At 47.7% G+C, this 19244-nt stretch overlaps 1 protein-coding gene across 1 annotated transcript in view; it reads right to left on the bottom strand.

Moving 5' to 3' along the window:
- Positions 1-12512: 12512 nt before the first annotated feature.
- GYPC (glycophorin C (Gerbich blood group)) overlaps positions 12513-19244 on the bottom strand; it is a 42506-nt gene continuing 35774 nt past the window's right edge. The window contains exons 2-3 of the mRNA XM_049889069.1: positions 15198-15248; positions 12513-13183 (exon numbers count right to left, since the gene is read on the bottom strand). Of these exons, the coding sequence (XP_049745026.1) occupies positions 12987-13183; positions 15198-15248 (248 nt within the window). The 3' untranslated portion in view covers positions 12513-12986. The remainder of the gene's footprint in view (positions 13184-15197; positions 15249-19244) is intronic.

Below are 19244 nucleotides of genomic sequence, written 5' to 3'. Positions count from 1 at the left end.
GTCCCGACATGGTAGGCACTGACAAGTCTCGAAGTCTAAATTTCTTACCTTCCAGTGTTCAGCTCTAGATGTATTCCAATTTGCTGGTGAGAAGGCTCAGATATGTTAAAGGCAATGAGCCCAGTTATTTAGCACATGGCTAGGGATTAATGTATGTGCTCATTCATTCCACAGGTATTTATTGAGCAATCACTGGGCTCCATGCACAGAGACTACCTGTTTAGAAGACAATTCTTCACCTGAATCTCTTGTGTCCCTCATATATTGAGAGTGAGGAACTAACTGTCCTTTGCTCTGGACTATTTTTTCAAGGAGGTCTTAGAGAAAACAGCCTTGGAAATAGAGATAGTATTTCCTTTGAGGACAAAGGGCAGGCATGCCTACTGCCCAGTATAAAAAAGGTGTTGTCTCCCTTCCGAGCAAAGGACTGGCTTGCTTACTGCCTATTATAAGAGATTCTGGTTCTCCAGCTCAGGGCTCCTCTTCTGTCACTCAACTCACTGTGTATGCAGGCATCCATCTGGGACCACCCACTTTGCCCCAGGGAACTTGGGGAAAACCAAAATGGGTGCAAGTATGCTAACGTTCATGCTGCTTGCTGGGCTGTGAGTGATAAAGTCCTTTGTCTCTGACTCAGGAGTCTCTTCTGTTAGCACTGAGGAAACTATCGCGGGCTAACTAAAAAAAAAACAAAAACCAAACCCAATACCATTGAGTCGATTCTGACTCATAGTGACTCTATAGAACAGATTAGAACTTCCCTGCGGGGTTTCCAAGGAGGGGCTGGTGGATTCTAACTGCTGACCTTGTGGTTAGCAGCCAAGTTCTTAACCACTGCACCACCAGGGCTCCACTAGTTAGTTTAAAAGTAGGATAAAATCTCAGACCCTTCACAGTTCTTGATATACCTCTCTAAGCTTATATTCCTATTTAATTTAATCTTCAAAATGCTCTAGACTCAAGTATTTTTATCCTCGCTTTGTTCATAAGAAGACTAAAGCATAGAGAAGTACCTCTTCAGAGGTCACAGAACAAGATAGTGCCAGAGAAAAAATTGCAGTCTACCTCTGTTCAACTCCAGGCCATTCTCTTTCCATAACATCATGTTCACATGTTAAATTGCAAGCATTAGAACACCTCTTATTCTACTTGTGGCACTGGGCCAGTTAAAATCCTGTTGGTTCCTAAATCATACCCATTGCTATGATGATAAAAATGCCCAGGCAAGGAATGGTAAACGATTCAGCATCCTCTCCTCCAAAGAAACACAAACAAGCTAAAATCCTCTGGAATTCCATCCACCAAAAAGAGAAGAAAGTTCTTCTATAGTATTTACCTAACAGTTGGCTTGGAGCCCTGACCCATTGCCCTTTCTCCTGGTGAGTGGATGAGGTACATTTTCCACCAGGAGGATGGGTTGAGTCCTGTGAATTCCAGACTAAATACCCTAGTAGTGGGAATACAGGGTGTGCTCCAGGATGTGGAAGTGGATCAGCCCCTGGAGCAAGATGCAGACTTTTGTAAGCCTTTCTTGCTGTTGTTGCTAGCTGCTGTCAAGCTGGCCCTGACTCATGGCAACCCCATGTACAATGGAGTGAAACACTGCCTGGTCCTGTGCCATCCCCATGATCTATGTTAGATTGGACTGTTGAGACCTGTAAGATTTTCTTTGGGAGATTTTTGGAAGTAGATGACCAGGCCTTTCTTCCTAGTCCATCTAAGTGTGGAAGCTCTGCTGAAACTTGTTTAGCATCATCACAACATGCCAGCCTCCACTGACAGCACATAAGATGCAGTGGCCAGGAATCAAACCTGGGCCTCCTGCATGGGAGGCGAGAAGTCTGTCATTGAATAATCACTAACCAGTGGGTTTTAGTAAGCCTTTAGAAGTCCCTTTTTTAAATTTCTGTGGTATATTTGTATCTTGTGTCCTGTTTAATTTTCTTATTGCCACACCCTTATGATAGAGACTGTGATGATGAGTAAGGTTGTGTGTTAACTTGGCTGAGGTATGATTCTATGGTTTGGTCGTTGTGCTGTAGTTTGGTATTTATGTAATGATATAATCACCTCTATGATGAGATAGGAAACCCTGGTGGCGTAGTGGTTAAGTGCTACAGCTGCTAACCAAAATGTCAGCAGTTCGAATCTACTAGGTGCTCTTTGGAAACTCTACGGGGCAGTTCTACGCTGTCCTATAGGGTAGCTATGAGTCAGAATTGACTTGACGGCAGTGGGTTTGTTTGGTTTGGCATGATGAGTTATGCTATGAACAGCCAATCAGTTGAAAGGGAGTTTCCTTGGAGATGTGGCCTGCCTTCAGAACAGGAATGAATGTGCTAGCAAAGCTCTTGCTCTGGATCTTGTATCCGGCTCATCATCGTCTGAAGTCCAGTTTCTGGGACTTAAGCTAGCAGCTTACTTATCTTGGGATTTGTCAGCCTCTGCAACCTCTGAGCCAGCAGCCTACCATCTTCCTGTTGATCTTGGATTTGTCAGCCTCCATAGCTGGTAGCCTGCCATCCGACCTGCAGATCTTGAGTTCATCAGCCCCTGCAGCTATGTGAGTCAGGAGAAGCTGCAAGCTTGATGCGTGACTCACAGAATTGGGACTTGCCAGCCTCTACAACCGTGTGAGCCATTTTCTTCAGATAAATCTCTATATATACACATATATATGCTCCACTAGTTTTGCTTCTCTAGAAACCTCAGCTTAAGACGTTTGGTACTGGGAGTAGCTCTAGAGAAATAAAATTGTAAAGGTGAATTTTCTAAATTAATTCTCAATTCTGGTTAGTCTTAAAGATACTGATGACTCTGCTTCCAGTAGGAAAGAGGGCACTGCTATTCCATGGTGTGAGGTGGCAAAAGAAATATGCACAATATCACCACCAATAGATCAAATATTAATGAGAAACAAGGCTCTGGGTGATTGCATGTTTGATATTTTTCTACATCATTGTCAGAATGAGATATATAAAGAAGCTGATTGGCTGGTCCTACTTTCATTAGACAAAGTGGTAAAAGAAGCGGATGAACTCAGGGTTTCAGAGTAAAAGCTGAAGAGCCACATAAATGACCTCAAAGTTGCTACTGGTGCCTTAAAAGAAAGAATTATTTCCTGTAGTAACAGAGCTTATATTCCTGAAAACTAAACCCAGAGTCTTATCATAAGAGTGGCTGAATTACAAAGGCAATTCATTTCCCAACCTCAAATAGGCTCTGAAGTTAAAGTGAGGGTATTTATTGGGAAGAAATGGGATCCTGAAACTTGGATGGGGAAATATGGGCAGATAATCAGGAAGTTCAGCCCCTAAATTCTGGTGAATCACTCCAGCCAACAGAATCAACCCTCTCACTCCCATCTGAAGAGATTACTCCATTTTCGTCTGCTAAGCCACCCTCTCAAAAAAAACCATTATCACTTGCACCCCCATTTGAAGAGATTAACCCAGCTGGGATGATGTGTGAGTCATTGCCTGGGGTATAACCTGTACCAAATGGCTTACAAGACATTGTGTGAATGTTCTCAGAACACATCCCTACCACCCATTTTTGCTTCTAGAACCTATAACTAAACCTAAGACCCAGAAAGCCACAAAAGGTGAAGTACAAAGTGTGAACCAGGAGTAGGTATACTATACTCCAAAGGAACTGCTTGACTTTGCTAATACGTACAAATAGAAGCCTGGGGAATATGTGTGGGAATGGCTATTAAGGGTGTGGGATAATGATGCAAGGAACAAAAAGTTGGATCAGTCTGAATTTATTGATATGGGCCAACTAAGCTCAGATTCTTCATTCAATGTTTCAGCTCAAGAGATTAGAAAGGGATCTAATAGTTTATTTGGTTAATTCACTGAAGCATGGATTATGCAGTGGTCTACATTTAATCAAGTTGAAGTACCAGACCTACCTTGATATACTGTAGAAGAAGGTATCCAAAGGCTTAGGGAAATTGGCATGTTAGAGTGGATTTACCAGGTTAGGCCTGTAGAACCACCCATGGTGCACCCAGAAGACACACTTTTTACCACAACTGTGGGGAAAAATTTGTGAAGGGAGCCGCAGCATCCATAAAGACTGCTGTGATTGCTATTTTATGTGAGTCAGATTTGGCAGTGGGAACTTCCCTAACTGAATTAAGGCACCTAACCACCACGGGGCTGATTGGGCCCCATGGTGGTAGGGGCCAAGTGGTGACACTCAATCAACAAAGACAAGGTGGACATGCTTATCATAATGGACAGTGGAGTCAAAGCAGAAATCAGAATTGTCTAACTTATATGGACTCATGGCTTTGGCTGCTTAGTCATAGTGTCCCTAGGACTAAAATAAATGGAAAATCTACCAAAAATTTACTTGATATGTACAAGTGGAAGAATTCAAGGTCAAGTGCATGGCAGTCTAACTCAATTTGCCAGAATAGAGAGTCTCAGCCCCTCAATCAATTCCCAAGCTTGAGCCACTTTGCAGACCCACAACCCCTTCCATGAAGGGAAAGCCAGGTTCCCTTGAGGAAGGACCCTACTACACAGTCAAAAATTTGTACCGTTAATGTTTCTCCCAGCCTTCCCTAAAGGGATCTAGGGCCTTTTGAAGGGTGGCCGTTCATTGGGGAAAAGGAAATAACCAGATTTTTTGGTGATTACTGGATACTGGCTCTGAACTGACTAATTCCAGGAGACCCAAAATGTCACTCTGGTCCACCAGAGTGAGGACATATGGAGATCAGGATATTAATGGAGTCTTAACTTGGTTCTTCTCACAGTGGGTCCAGTGAATCCCTGAACCCATCCTGTAGCTATTTTCCCGGTTCCAGAATGCATAATTGGAAATAGACATACTCAGCAACTGACTGAGCCCCCACATTGGATTCCTGACAGGTGGATTAAGGGCTGTTATGGCAGGAAAAACCAAGTGAGCCACTGGAACTGCCTCTACCTAGGAAAATAGTAAACGAAAGCAATACCGTATTCCAGCAGAGGTTGCAGAGATTACTGTCACCATCAATGACTTGAAGGATACAGGAGCGGTTATTCCCACCACTGCCCCATTAGACTAGCCTATCTGGTCTGTGCAAAAAACAAATGACTCTTGGAGAATGACAGTGGATTATCAAAAACTTAACTAGGTAGTGACTTCAATTGCAGCTGCTGTTCCAGATGTAGTTTCATTGCTTGAGCAAATTGATGCATCTCCTGGTACTTAGTATACAGCTATTGACCTGACTAATGCCTTTTTCTCTGTTCTTATTTTGAAGGACCACCAGAAGCAGTTTGCCTTCTGTAGACAAGGCCAACAATATACCTACTCTTTCCTACCTCAGAGGTATATCAACTTTTTCGCCCTACGTCATAATGTAGTCTGCAGGAAACTTGATCGCCTTTGCCTTCCACAAGACATCACGCTGGTCCATTACATTGATGACATTATGCTGATTGAACCTAGTAAGGAAGAAGTGTCAATGACTCTGGACTTATTGGTAAGACATTTGAGTGCTAAAGAGTGGGAAATTAATCCAACAAAAATTCAGGCACCTTCCACCTCAGTGAAATTTCTGGGAGTCCAGTGGTGTGGAGCATGTCAAGATATTCCTTCAAAAGTGAAGGATAAGTTATTGTACCCGGCCCCTCCCACAACTAAGAAGAAGGCACAATGTCTGGTGGGCCTTTTTGGCTTGTGGAGGCAACATATCCCTCATTCAGGTGTGCTACTGTGGCCTTTTTATCAAGTGACTCAAAAACTGCTAGCTCTGGGTGGGGCACAGAATAAGAGAAAACTCTATAACAGGTTCAGGCTGCTGTGCAAGCAGTTCTGCCACTTTGGCCATGTGATCTCACTGATCCAATGGTGCTTGAAATGTCAGTGACAGCGATGTTTGGAATCTTTGGCAGGCCCCCATTGGTGAATCACAGTGCAGACCCTGAGGATTTTGGAGCAAAGCTCTGCCTTCCACTGAGGATCACTACTCTTCTTTTGAGAAACAGCTTTTGGCTTGCTGCAGGGCCTTAGTAGAGACTGAATGCTTAACCAAGTCACCGTGCAGCCTGAGCTGCCCATTATGAACTGGGTGTTTGCTTACACACAGAGTCATAAAGTCAGATGTGCACAGCAGTACTCCATCATTAAATGGAAGTGGTATCTATGAGATTAGGCCCAAGCAGGACCTGAAGACCCAAGTAACTGGCATGAGAAAATGACCCAAATGCCCATGGTCTCCACTCCTGTCACATTACCTGCCCTCTCCCTGTCTGAACCTCTGGCCTCATGGGGAGTTCCTTAAGATCAGTTGACTGAAGGAGAGAAAACTTGCGCCTGGTTTACAGATAGCTCTGTGTGATATGCTGGCACTACTCAAAAGTGGACAGAGGCAGCACTACAGCTCTTTTCAGAGACCTCAGAGAAGGACAGTGGTGAAGGGAAATCCTCTCAATTGGCAGACCTTCGAGCAGTGCACCTGGTTGTCCACTTTGCCTGGAAAGAGAAATGGCCAGATGTGTGACTGTATACTGATTCATGGGCTGTGGCCGACGTTTGGCTGGATGGTCAGGGATCTGGATTGGAAAATTGGAGGTGAGGATCTATGGGGAAGAGGCATGTGGACAGACCTCTCTGAATGGGCCAAAGAAATGAAGATATTTCTGTCTTATGTGAATGTTCACCAAAGGGTGACGTCGGCAGAGGAAGATTTTAACAAGCAAATGGATAGGATGATGTGTTCTTTGGAAAGCAGTTGTTCTGTTTCCCCAGTGACTCCTGTCATTGCCCAGTGGGCTCATTAACAAACTGGCCATGATGGCAGGGATAGTTGTTATGCATGGGCTTTGCAACATGGATTTCCACTCACCACGAGCAACTTGCCTATGTTGACTGTGAGTGCCCAATCAGCCAGCAGCGGAGACCAGCACTGAGTCTCCAATATGGCAACATTCCACGAGGTGGTCAACCAGCAACCTGGTGGCAGGTTGATTACATTGGACTGCTTACATCACGGAAAGGACAACGTTTTGTTGTTATTGAAATAGACAGTTACTCTGGATATGAATTTGCCTTCCCTACACTCAATGCTTCTGCCAATACTACCATCCGTGGACTTACAGAATGCTTTATCCACCATCATGCTATCCCATACAGCACTACCCATCACTTCTGATCAAGGGACTCACTTCATAGCAAAAGAAATGTGGCAATGGGCCCATGACCATGGAATTCACTGGTCTTACCATGTTCCCCATCATTCTGAAGCAACTGGCTTCATAGAATGAAGGAATGGCCTTCTAAAGACACATTTATGGGACCAGTTAGGTGGCAATACCTTGCAAGGATGGGGCAATGTTCTCTAGGGGGCAGTATATGTGCTAAACCAGTGTCCAATATGTGATGCTGTTTCTCCCAAAGCCAGCATTCATGAGTCCAGGAATCAAGGGGTAGAAATGGGAGTAGCCCCACTCACTATTACCCTTAGTGGCCCACTCACAAGATTTGCCCTTCCTGTCCCCACCACCCTATGCTCTGAGGGTCTAGAGGTCTTAGTTACAAAGATAGGAATGCTCTCACCTGGAGACACATCACCGATTCCATTTAACTAGAAGTTAAGAATGATACTCGGCCACTTTGGTCTCCTCATGCCTCTAAATCAACAAAGATGGGAGTTACCATATTGGCTGATGTGATTGATCCTAATTAAAAAGAGGAACTTTGATTGATATTACATTGTGGACATAAAGAAAAGTATGTCTGAAATACAGGAAATTTCTTAGGACATTTCTTAGTACTACCATGCCCTGTGATTAAAGTCAATGGAAAACTAGAGCTACCCAATTCTGACATGACTACTAATGGCTAAGACCCTTCAGTAATGAAGGTTTGGGTCACTCCACTAGGCAACAAACCATGACTAGCTGAGCTACTTGCTGAGGCAAAGGTAATATGGGATGGGTGGTGGAAGAAGATAGTTCTAAATATCAGTTATGGCCACATGACCAGTTGCAGAAACGAGGACTGTAATTATTACGAATATTTCTTCCTTGCATGTGAGCATCAAATATTTTTTTTCCTCCACTTATAAAATGTAAGACATAAACAGGGCTAGTGCATTTTTGGTTGTATGGGTGTTATGTCAGCTGTATCACGTTAGGTGCAAGTATGACTTTATAATTATTTAGAGATTATGTGTGGTTTAAGGAGATGTGTGCAGGTGCCAAGTTGATAAGCAATGGATTGTAATGCTTAAGGTTGTGTGTCGCCTTGACTGGGCCATGTTTCTCAGTGGCTTGGCTGTTACGATATAGACTGACAGTTATGTAATTATGTAATCAACTCCATAAAGAGATCTGATATAATGTAATCATCTTCATGATGAAATCTGCTGTGAGCAGCCAATCAGTTAAAAAAGAATTTCCTTGATGGTGTGGCCTGCCTCCAGTATAGAAATGTATGTTCCAGCAAGGTTCTTGCTCTGCATCTGGCTTGTATTCATCTGACCTCAGTTCTTGAGACTTGAGCTAGTACCTTACTTGTTAATCTTGGATTTGTCAACGCCCCCACTGGAAAGCCAGCAGCCTGCCATCTGACCTGCCAATCTTGGGTTCCTTAGCCCCTGCAGTACAGGAGTCAGGAGAAGCCTCCAGCCTGATGCTTGACCCATGTACTTGGGACTTGCCAGCCTCTAAAATTGTGTGAGCCATTTCCTTGAGATAAATATCTCTCTAAATACCCTGGTCTTTCACTTGTCCCTGTTGCCCAAGGGATGAAGTCCAAATTTCTTATTATGGGTTTAAGAGCCTTCTATGTTGCCTAAGCTCCCCTTCCTCTGGGAAGCCTTCCCAAGCCCACCTCATTCCCCATATAGAACAGTCACCTTCCTTCTTGGTGCTCCAAATGTATCTGCATCACTTCTCCCACAGCATCTACAGCACTGGAAGGTTGTTATACATTTGCATGTTTATCTTCCCTACTAGGCCTTTCACTCCTCAAGGTGCGGCTGTTGTATGCAGTTGTGCAATCCCCACGTTTACATAGGTTACTAATACATGTTTATGGATTGCATCCATACACACACACACACACACATACACACACACATTATCTACGTGTTATGGATCCTGAAATTGCATCACTAGATGCTCTTATTTTGGGGCTGCATAGGCTCGATGGCACTAGTTTTTTTTTTTTTTTTTTATACTTGTTAAAAGCAAAAATCACTCAAGAAGTTGTTAGTACGGATGCTCTGGTATGAATTAGTCTAGCTTATCATTTTCCCCTTTGATAAGACTGATCACAGTGGCAGGATTTGTGGGTCCTGGAGGTATGAATGAAGTGTGATGGACCAGAACGAACATGCCATCTCCCCCTTCCCAATCATTCCGAAAGAGCAGACAGCCCACAGTTCCACTTCATCATCATCTCCCACCACTCAGAGCTGCCACTCCCACGAAGGCAACTTTTACTGTGATGGGGGGGTGCTGGTATAAGGAGCCAGTTATAACTGGGTGGGGCATCTAGACAGCAGAGATCTGGCCTGTGGCACTCAGATCCCAGCATTGATGAGTCATCGAAGCACTGCTGAGTCATGTTGCCTCTGCTTCACCTCATTAAAAGCTCCTGCTGACTAACCCAACCTCTGCATCTGGGAGGCTCCCCTCCAGTCCACTAGCCAGGAGGCCTGGCTTCATTGTGCCCTCTGCCATCTGAGTGACCTCCAGCAAGTCCTTCAGACTTCCTGAATCTCAGTTTCTACAGACCTAGAGGAAGGAGGAGAATGTCGGTCCCCAGGGTTGTTGTGAGGGTTAAGAAGAAGGGATGAGCAAAGAAGAGAGTGTGTTTTCCTTCCCCTTCCCTCTCCTTCCATTCTTCTCTTTACCCTCCCCTTCTCCTTTGTTCTCCCACTCTTCTCTCCTCTTCCCTCCTTCCTCCTTAACAGCTTTTTTGAGACTTCAGCATGTGCATATTTATCTCAACCAACATTTGTTGCAAGCATGTTGAATGAATAACGATTTCAGGGCACTGTTGGGGAAGGGCTCAAAGATGACCCAAGCATGGTCTCTACTGTGACGGAGTGTTATTTATTTGCACACTGGTGTGTGTTGGATGTGTAAGTGTGTGTGTGCGTGCATGTGTGTGCCCATGCACATTATCTCATTAAATTGCTGAGCTCTGCTGCGTGAGCCTTGCCTCTGCAGTTAGCCCAGAGAAGTGGTACCGTCTTGTTGTTTTATATGACCTGAGGGGAGGACCAGAATGGCCCTAATGCATGCGTGTGCCCTATAGCTCTCTCACTTGTTGGCGTTTGGCCTGGGCTGCCTACAGTTTCCATGTCACCACTGCTGCTGTGTTTGATTCTGGCTGGGGGTCAGGGACCCACTGGCCTGGGGTCAATTTCCCAGGACATTGGGTAGGCAAGGAAGATGAGGGGGTAGGAAGGGGAGGGCCCAGGGATCTGGCCTCCCATTACCAGTACTCAGTGCAGACTGTGCTTCTGAGCCCTCTGAGGGAAGAGAGACTAGCATTCTATAGGCCCTTGGATCCACCATTCTTCATCCCCACCGGGCACCAGCCCCCAGGGTGGCCCAGAGAGCTCTGGTTCATCCTCTCCTTGGAGTTGCAAATCTATGTGCAAGTTCTGGTCCTTTTTAAGGGACTGGGAGCCTCCTCTGTGCCCATAGGACAGGGATCTATTCTCACAAACCTTAAAGACAGGGGCACATGGCCACATAGTTTCAAAAAGCTGAATCAACGTCAGGACAAGAATGAAGGCTCAAAGTCATCTAGTTTAGTGTTTCCCAAATGTGTTCCCAAAGAGCAACTGGTCCACAAGTTTGTAATGAGTATTTGGTGAAGAAATGGATTTTCTAGCCAAAGACATCTGGAAAATACTGCATATTCCTCTGCCCCCAAGAGTCATAATACACATTGGAGTAGCAAAGGCCTTGAGAAGCCTTGCACTAGTTTAATCTTGTTTATATGTCATTTTCCGCATTTACTTACACATTGAACACACTTTTTGGTGGACCATATTTTGGGACACATGGATGCAGCTCTCAATTCCAGATGAGAAAATTGAGGGCCAGCAAGGTTGGGTCACACAAGGCAAGGCTCAACCTTTGGCCAGCTCCCTCCATCACCCAGAGTTCAAGGAAGTCTCCCTGCTTCTCTCCCCATCACAGTCCCATCATTTCCATTTCTTTAAGCTTAGATTCTCCTTATCCTCCTAGGGAAAGTGGTGGGAACCTTTCTATTGACTCCCAGGTGGAGACAGGCGCAGCTTGAAGAAACCCAAGCCTGAGAGACTGTGGTGCAGTCTTTGGTCTTGGAGCTGCTGATCTCTGATTGCTGAGCTGTTAAGTCTTAGAAAGATTCCATCACAGCTAATGAGTTCATCTTTCAAAAAATAAAAAAAAAACCAAACCCATCGCCAACAAGTCAATTCCAGCTCAACTTATGTCTGTGTTATTCATTTTAAATATGGCTACTTCTCAGGAAGGGTTTAGAAATGGTGGCAATTATTAACTTTTGTTAAACAAAACACACTATATGGTCACTATGAGTGGGAATTGACTCCAGGGCACATAACAACAGCGTGTATTCAGCACCAGTCATTGCCAATGGCATATAGTGAACACTGGGCACTCTATGTAATTGCTTCTGCCATAAAGTCAACCTCTGGCTTATGGTGGCCCGTGCACAATGGAACAAAATGCTGGCTAGTCCTGTGACGTTTCCATGATTGGTTATAGACTGGACTGTTTTAATCCATAAGGTTTTCATTGGCTGATTTTTGGAAGTAGATTACCAGGCCTTTCTTCCCTGCCTGGTGCAAGTGTTTAATGCATGCAGTTGCTAATGGAAAGGTTGAAGGTTCAAGGTCACTCAGAGATGCCTTGGAAGAAAGACCTGGTGATCTACTTGCAAAAAATCAGTGATTGAAAACTTTATGTACACACATGAGGTTGCCATGAGTTGGAGTCGACTAGACAGCAACTAATAGGTATCATTAGAGTCACCATATTATTCCGTCTCCATTCAGAGATGAGCACATTGAGGCTAGAGAGGCCAAGCAAGTTGCCCAAGATCCCAGGACCATAAAATTGGTCCCAGAGCCAGGATTTAAACCCAAGGAGCCGTACTTGCAACCCCTGGTGCCATTGTCAGTAACTGTTATTATGAATCTGCTTTGTTAGTGTATATCAGGAAGGATAGGGTTTGCTCATATTTGCTCAAATTAGTCTATTTTATCCAATACCATTCATTAAAAAATCAATGCTTCAGCCAGTAGCTTAGTTGCCCAGATGCTCTGTTTCTAGAAGGACATTTTGCCCTTACATTTGTTTCATGAAGTCGGCAAAGGACGCACCCCGTGAGGCTCTGGACTGGAAGTGGAGACTCCAGATCCATGCCATCTCTGCTGGAGAACACAAAATCACCCCGGAGGACCAAGCCCTGGACAGTGTTCGTCTCTGTTCCCAGACAACCTCTCCCTCCAAGCCAGTGATGCCATGTAACTCAGGATGCTCAGCTACATTTCAAATTTATTTCCAATTATTGTGTGCTGGAACAATGGGAGACAAAGGTGCCTTTAGCTCTGGTACCTGCTGTTTCCCAAATGTCAAGGACAGACCTTTGAGGTCGTTGCCTTCAGTCAGTGTATGGACGACTCCCTTCATTTCTCCCCCAGCCCAGGCCCACCCACCCAGCAAGGCCTGGCACGTGATGGCAGCCTGACCTGTCCAGGAAGGCTGTGGGCCCAGACATGCTCTCTTCCTGGCAGAGCAGAGGAAGGCCACACGGTGGCCGCTGCACCCTTGGGTCTCTCCAGTGGGGTGTACCCCCTCCTCTCCACTCTGGTCAGGCCCCTTGTATTCCAAGGCACACGTTTTGGGAAAGTGGGTGCTCCACAGTCTGTCTGGTAGTGGTTGGTGGGGCGGGGGGATGCATCCTCTCTCGGAGCTGGAGCCAGGGCAGGGAGAGGTGAAGTCTGGTGTCCCTCAGATAAAGTACTCCTTTCTGCTGCCTTCTCCGGCATCCTGGAGGGCAGGGTCATCCTGCAGGGCGGCGTCTGCGCTCTCAGCAAACTCTGTGCCCTTGGCCTCGTTGGTGTAGTACGTGCCCTTGTGCTGGCACATGTAGTGCAGTGTGATGAGGAGGAGGCCGATCAGGACGAAGGCTATGGCAGCAATCATACCTGTGGGTGGGAAGAAACTATGGGTCTGTGTGGGGCAGGCTGCCCGGGCCTGAGAGGGAGTTCAGGACCCACAGAGGTTCTGCCCAGGACAGGTACCCTGCAGTGACAAACATCAACACCAACCATGGGGGTTCCTTCCCTCCTCACTGGTATTTCTGCCTGGCGTGTTCTCTCCCTTACCTATCCAAAGTTACCCTGTTCTCTCCCTTCTCTATTCTCCCTTCTTTCTTTCTTTCTTCCTTCCTCCCCTCTTCCTTCCTCCTTGTATCCCCCTGCCTGCCTTCACTCAGTGCTCTTCATGCAGGGGTGTGAGTGGTGTCCCGGAATTGCTTCCTGCACTGTGTATGCTATCTACTGAGGAAGACAGGTAAGTGATCATCGCAGCAGGTGTAGAATTTGCACCATGTGTGCCTGTGAGTTTGTTGGAGGGGCTCATCCCCCTGAAAGTATATGGGACTTTGTTTTAAAACCAGGACGTTCCTGGGATATAGGACTTGCAGGGGTTTTCTGGGACATAGGACTTGCAGGGCTAAACCCACGGAAGTCCCGAGCAAAATGGACAAGTGGGTTGCCCTAGGTGCAACATACGGGTCTACTAGCTCTGCCTGGGGGTGTGTTGGGTGAGGTGAGAGCTGTGTTTCCCAAATGCAAGGGCCCTGCTCCTTGCCCCACCCACCTCCTACTCCCTCCCTGGAGTGATGTTGAGGTGAGTCTTGATGGAGGAGCAGGAGGGGCTAGGAAAAGGACTGAGGAGGGAAGGTCCTGTGGGAGACACCAGTGTGAATGCTAGCGGGGGAGGGGGGGTGGTGCTTTGGGGCAGTTAGTCCTTTCCTATCCCTCTGGGGAGGGCAGGAAGTGAGGCTTAGGGTTGGTCTGTGGGGGCCGGATCACTAAGGGCCTTATGAGTAACGAGGTGCAGGTTCAGTGCTCTAGAATTTCTACAAGGGGCTTAAAGGCAACCATCTCAAGGGAGGAAGGTTGTCGTGAGGTTTGGGCACTTGTTTTGAAGCTGCAGAACAAGTCCTCCATCTTTTCTTTGAGAGCACTTTATCTGGGGGGTCTCCGGGGGGCTGTTGGAGATTCCCCACTGCCATCGAGATGATTCCGACTCATGGAGACCCTACAGGGCAAAGTAGAACTGCCTCATAGGGTTTCCAAGGCTGCAATCTTTACAGGAGCAGACTGCCACATCTTTTTCCCACAGAGTGGCTGGTGGGTTCAAACCACTGACCTTTCAGTTAGCCACCAAGCACTTAACCACTGCACCACTGGGACTCCTTGTTGGAGATTATGGGAAGGCTAAAGCTGCTCCCTCCCAGGCCCACCTCTGTGTTTAGATCAATTTCCCAAACATCCCCTTGCCTCCAGTTGAATGCTTGTGTCTGCACAGTGTTAATAGTGTCTGCTGAGAAAGAGAAGGGCCCAGTGGCCCAAGGAGTTGAAGAATGCCAAATTAAACAAAACTGATCCTGCGTCTTTGACTGTTTGCTTTTCTTTTTTTCCTTAAATGTCGAAGTTCCCTGAACTACTTATGAGCTAGTGAGGAGAAGTGCGAATCTCCAAAAACGAAACCTAGGTGTTTGTGAAATGCAGTTCAGGGTCACAAGTATGACCAGTGGGGAGCCAGCATGGATTTGAAGCAGGGCCGGGGCAGGGCCAGGTTTGCATTTAGTGGAGCATGGAGGGAAGATGGCAGGAGAGTGTGGGATGAGGGAGAAAGAAGAGGGGTCCAGGGAGTCCCGTCAGTCCCACCCACCCACTTTCATCCCCAAACCTTGACAGACACAGCTCCTCTCTCTCCAGCCTTTGGGTGCTAAGGCGGGGCACGTCCTTCCGTGTCTACCATGCTGCATTGCCTGTCCACCCGGGCCCAATGTGGGGTCTACTGTTCTGCATTGAAATCTACCATTGAGGAGGGGAACACACTGGCCAAAGCCCACCCCCAGCCCCAGCCACCCTCCTTTCCCTCCTCCACCCGCCTTCCTGGCTGTTTCAGGGGCCAAGGGCAGCTCACCTGCAATGATGGCTATGTCTGTCACACTGGAGGCCATCCTTGGGTCGGGTTCTGTGAACAGGGCAGAAAAGCCAAGCTGAGGAGGGAGGGATGCTGGGGCATGCAGCACCTCAGCTTGCGCCTGCAGCCTCCCTCTCCCCACACGCTCCCACCTCTGCACGTGGGCAGGACCTGCAGGGTGGGCAAGCAGGACCATGCCCTGGCTGGCGAGGGCAGGTGACAGCGTAGGACACAGACCCTAGTTCCAGGGGTGCTTGGCCACTGACCAGGGTCAAGAGGACTTTGGAACCACAAATGGAGGCATAGCTTCACTACAGGATGTGTTCCCCACTGTGTCCCCATGCCTAGACCAGGGCCTGTACCTGGGGTCGCTCAGTAGCCACCTGTGGTGTGCATGAAGGAGTGGACTGTGGCTGTGATTGTTACCGGCCTTATCTGTTTCTCTGGCCTCAAGTTTTCCTTGTAAGAGTGGTAAAAACAGACTATTTGTGTTGCGTCCACTCCTGCCAGGTGCTGGCTTAGTAACCTTCACATCAGTCCTCTGAGGTAGATGGTATAGTAGCCCATTTCACAGGTAGGGACACTGAGGCTTCCAGAGATGCTGTGCCCACGATCGCAAAGCTCACTCAGTGGAGGGCCCGCCTCAGCCAGCCCTCACCTTGGGTGGGCCGGGTGCCTTCCTTTCTTCCTGTACTACCTGGTCTCCATTCTGCTCCTCTTGAGGCCCTGCTACAGGCCTTTGCACTGACTCCTGAGGGAGGGGCCCTGTGGCATCATACAAGTTTCTGAGTGTGGTTTTCCCAGCGTCACTGGCCTGACCAAGGGCTGCTGGCTCTTAAGGAGAATAGGAAGCTGCACAGTGACCTCGAGCCGCTCAGGTAGAATGTCAGGGAGAAGGGCTCATTATTAGACCATGGAAATATCAGTGTTAACATGGAAACCCCATGTTCCCATTACAGTGGCTACATGTATTAAAACAGACAAGGCTGCTCATAACAGTCAGTTCCGCTCAGCTAATCTCTTTAATGATAGTGCTATGAGGTCATTCTCCTAGTGCAGCTGCCAGATGCCTCTTTCTGAGGGAGATCGGTCAGTGGGCAGCTGGAGCCAGGAGGGGCCCTGGTGGAGGAGAAAGGGAGAGGGCCAGGAGGAGGCCCAGGGCAGTAGAGCAGGCTAAGGGGACAGGGGAGTTGGGGGAGAGGACAAAATGGGCACACACCAAGAGTCAGGGCAAGGGGAAGCAGGAACCAGGGAGGGAGGGGAACGGGGAGGACTCAGGTTTCAGAGGCTTCACAGTAGAGAGACCTGGGGCAGGAGGAGGGGAAGCTCAGGTGGTGCTGACTCTGAGACACAGTGTGTGAACATGAGCACCTATGACACGGCATCTAGCACACAGCTGTTGTTAGCTGCTGTCGAGCTGGCTATGACTCCCGGCAACCCCATGCACAACAGAATTAAACATTGCCTGGTTGGTATACTCAAGTCCACTGTTGCAGCCACTGTATATTTTGAGTGCCTTCCAATATAGAGGGCTCATCTTCCAGCACTATATTGCAAGATTCTGTTGTGATGCATAGAGTTTTCATTGGCTAATTTTCAGAAGTAGATTGCCAGGCCTTTCTTCCTAGTCTGTCTTAGTCTGGAAACACTGCTGAAACCTATCCACCATGGACGACCCTGTTGGTATTTGAAATACTGATGGCAAAGCTTCTAGCATCCTAGCAATGCAACGCCACCACAGCAAAACAGACAGATGGGTGGTAGAATACATAGTTCTGTGGAACAAAATCCATTGCAGTCGAGTCCATTATGACTCATAGAGACCCTAGAGCACGGAGTAAAACTGCCCCATAGGGTTTCCAAGGAGCAGGATTTGAACCGCCGACCTTTTGGTTAGCAGCCAATCTCTTAACCATGGCCAGGTACTCTTGACAGTATGTTAACATGTTTTAATTCATTTAGTCCCTGTGACAGCCCTATTTGGCAGGACTTATTATTATCTCCGTTTTATAGATTTGGAAGCCGAGTCCCAGAAAAGTGTCGCTGTTTTCCTGGATCATAGAGTAAATGAGTGTTCACATCCAGGCAGCCTGGGTCCAGAGCGCTTAGCCCTGCAGGACACTGCCCAGCCCAGAGCCTAGGTAAGCTAGGTAAGAACCAGATGAGGCACTTGAATCACTTTGGGTGAATTTCATGGCTTGTAATTTGGCACTTTGTACCCAAATCTGTACCTTGAAACATTAGAAGCACTCCCGGCCAGGCTTGCTGGTCTGGGGAGGCAGGCGGCCCCTGAGACCACTGAGGGATCACTAATGGAGCACCCCCCCAAGACTGGACCCCCTCTAGAGCTTACACAGAGGGGAATGGTGGGCAGCAAAGCCTGCTCTGTTTAGATTGCCTTTCTTCACCCCCCACTCTTCCAGGCATGCAGAGTCGAATTTGTACAAGCCACACATCCATGACGTGATGAGTACCAGAGAAGTGACAATTCAGCACTGCCAGAGCACCACGGAGTTCAGAACGGCACAGAAGAGGAAGCTCAGGGCAGTCTGGGAAGGTGGAGATAGGTAAGACCCCAGACCAGCAGCCTTAGCATCCCCTGTATGTGTTAGGAATGCAAATTATCAGGCCCCCTTGACCTACTGGTCAGGAACACTGGGTGGGCCAGCAATGTGTGTGGTAACAAACCCTCCAGGGTTTTCTGATGCATGCTGGGGTAGAGAACTGTTGGTGTAAGAGAAGGGCTCCAAGGTTGGCCATTGATGGATAAGTAAGAGTTTGCTGTAGAGACAAGAGTGTAGCCATTCCTAGCAGAGAGCTCAGCACCCATGGCAGTCCTCCCTCTCCCTGTCAGTGTCCCCCCAGGTGTCTACTTGTCCTTCCATGCCACCTGGGCTCCTGTGCCTGGACATGGACCTCTCTCCTCTGGAGACGGTGGATGTGACAGCTCCCACTGGCTGCGCTCCCTTGCGCTGTTTCCATTCAGCCAGCAGCAAATACAAGGGGGTAGGCTGGCAGGCTCAGAGTGGCCCAGAAAATTCAAGGCTGGTCTAGAGTTGGGTTAAGGAGCCTGAAATAGAAGTCTATCTCTTGCTGGGTGATGGGTGAGATGTGGAATGGGGGTGGGTATCTACGGACAGCCTGGGAGTGAGTGGGTATGTGACAGAGCCAGGTATTATTTATGCCCAGGCTTGTGGCTGGGGTTAGAATTGTCTTGACCTGAGATTGGACAGGCATGAGAGGCCCCTGGCACCTTTCGTAAGTACCCAAAGTACTGCCCTGTGGCTTTCCTTCGCCACTCTCTCCAAGATGGCAGCCCCTACCCTACAGTGAGCTCTGCAAGCCTAACCCACTGCTGTCTGGTCGACTAAGATTCACAGCAACTCTGTAGGACAGAGTAGAGCTGCCCTATAGGGTTTCCAAGGCTGTAATTTTTAGGGAAACAGATCGCTGACCTTTTGGTTAGCAGCATTGCTGTTAACCACTGGGCCACTAGGGCTCCTTCTAGAAGACTAGGGACTGTCTTTGTCTTGCTCACAGCTCCATCCCCAGTGTTGGGCCCTGTGCCTGGCACTGAATAACAACTGCTGCTTGTTTGAAAGCCTATCCCTTCTGGGAACCCAGGAATCTCACTGCACTGTTCACTGTCCACATCTGTGGCTGTCTGCATTTGGCTCAAACCCTGGCTGGACCCGTTGACAGCATATGATATTCAGCAAAACATTTGCTACGAGCTGGCTTTGGTTCCTGCCTCTGTAGAGCAAGGATCACAATACCAACCTTGTTGTAGGGGTGGAAAGCATATGTGCACACATGTAGTGAGGGATGCTCCTTTCCGTGTCCACACCCCTCCTGCCCCACTAGGCACGGAGTGATCCCTCTGACCCTCACCCCTGTGCAGTCTTAGGGGGTGATGTGGCTTCTCTAGCCTCAGTTTCCACATATGTAAAATGGTGGTGGTGCTACTTTATAGAGTCGTTGGGAGTAGGTGTGTGGTAAGCATCTGGTACAGGGTCCAGCATAGGTTGGGCCATTTGAATACTAGTT

The sequence above is a fragment of the Elephas maximus genome, chromosome 6, assembly GCF_024166365.1.
Source record: "Elephas maximus indicus isolate mEleMax1 chromosome 6, mEleMax1 primary haplotype, whole genome shotgun sequence".
Classification (NCBI taxonomy): Eukaryota; Metazoa; Chordata; class Mammalia; order Proboscidea; family Elephantidae; genus Elephas; species Elephas maximus.
The sequence above is the reverse complement of the archived record's forward strand: the minus strand, read 5'-3'. Positions and strand labels throughout refer to the sequence as shown.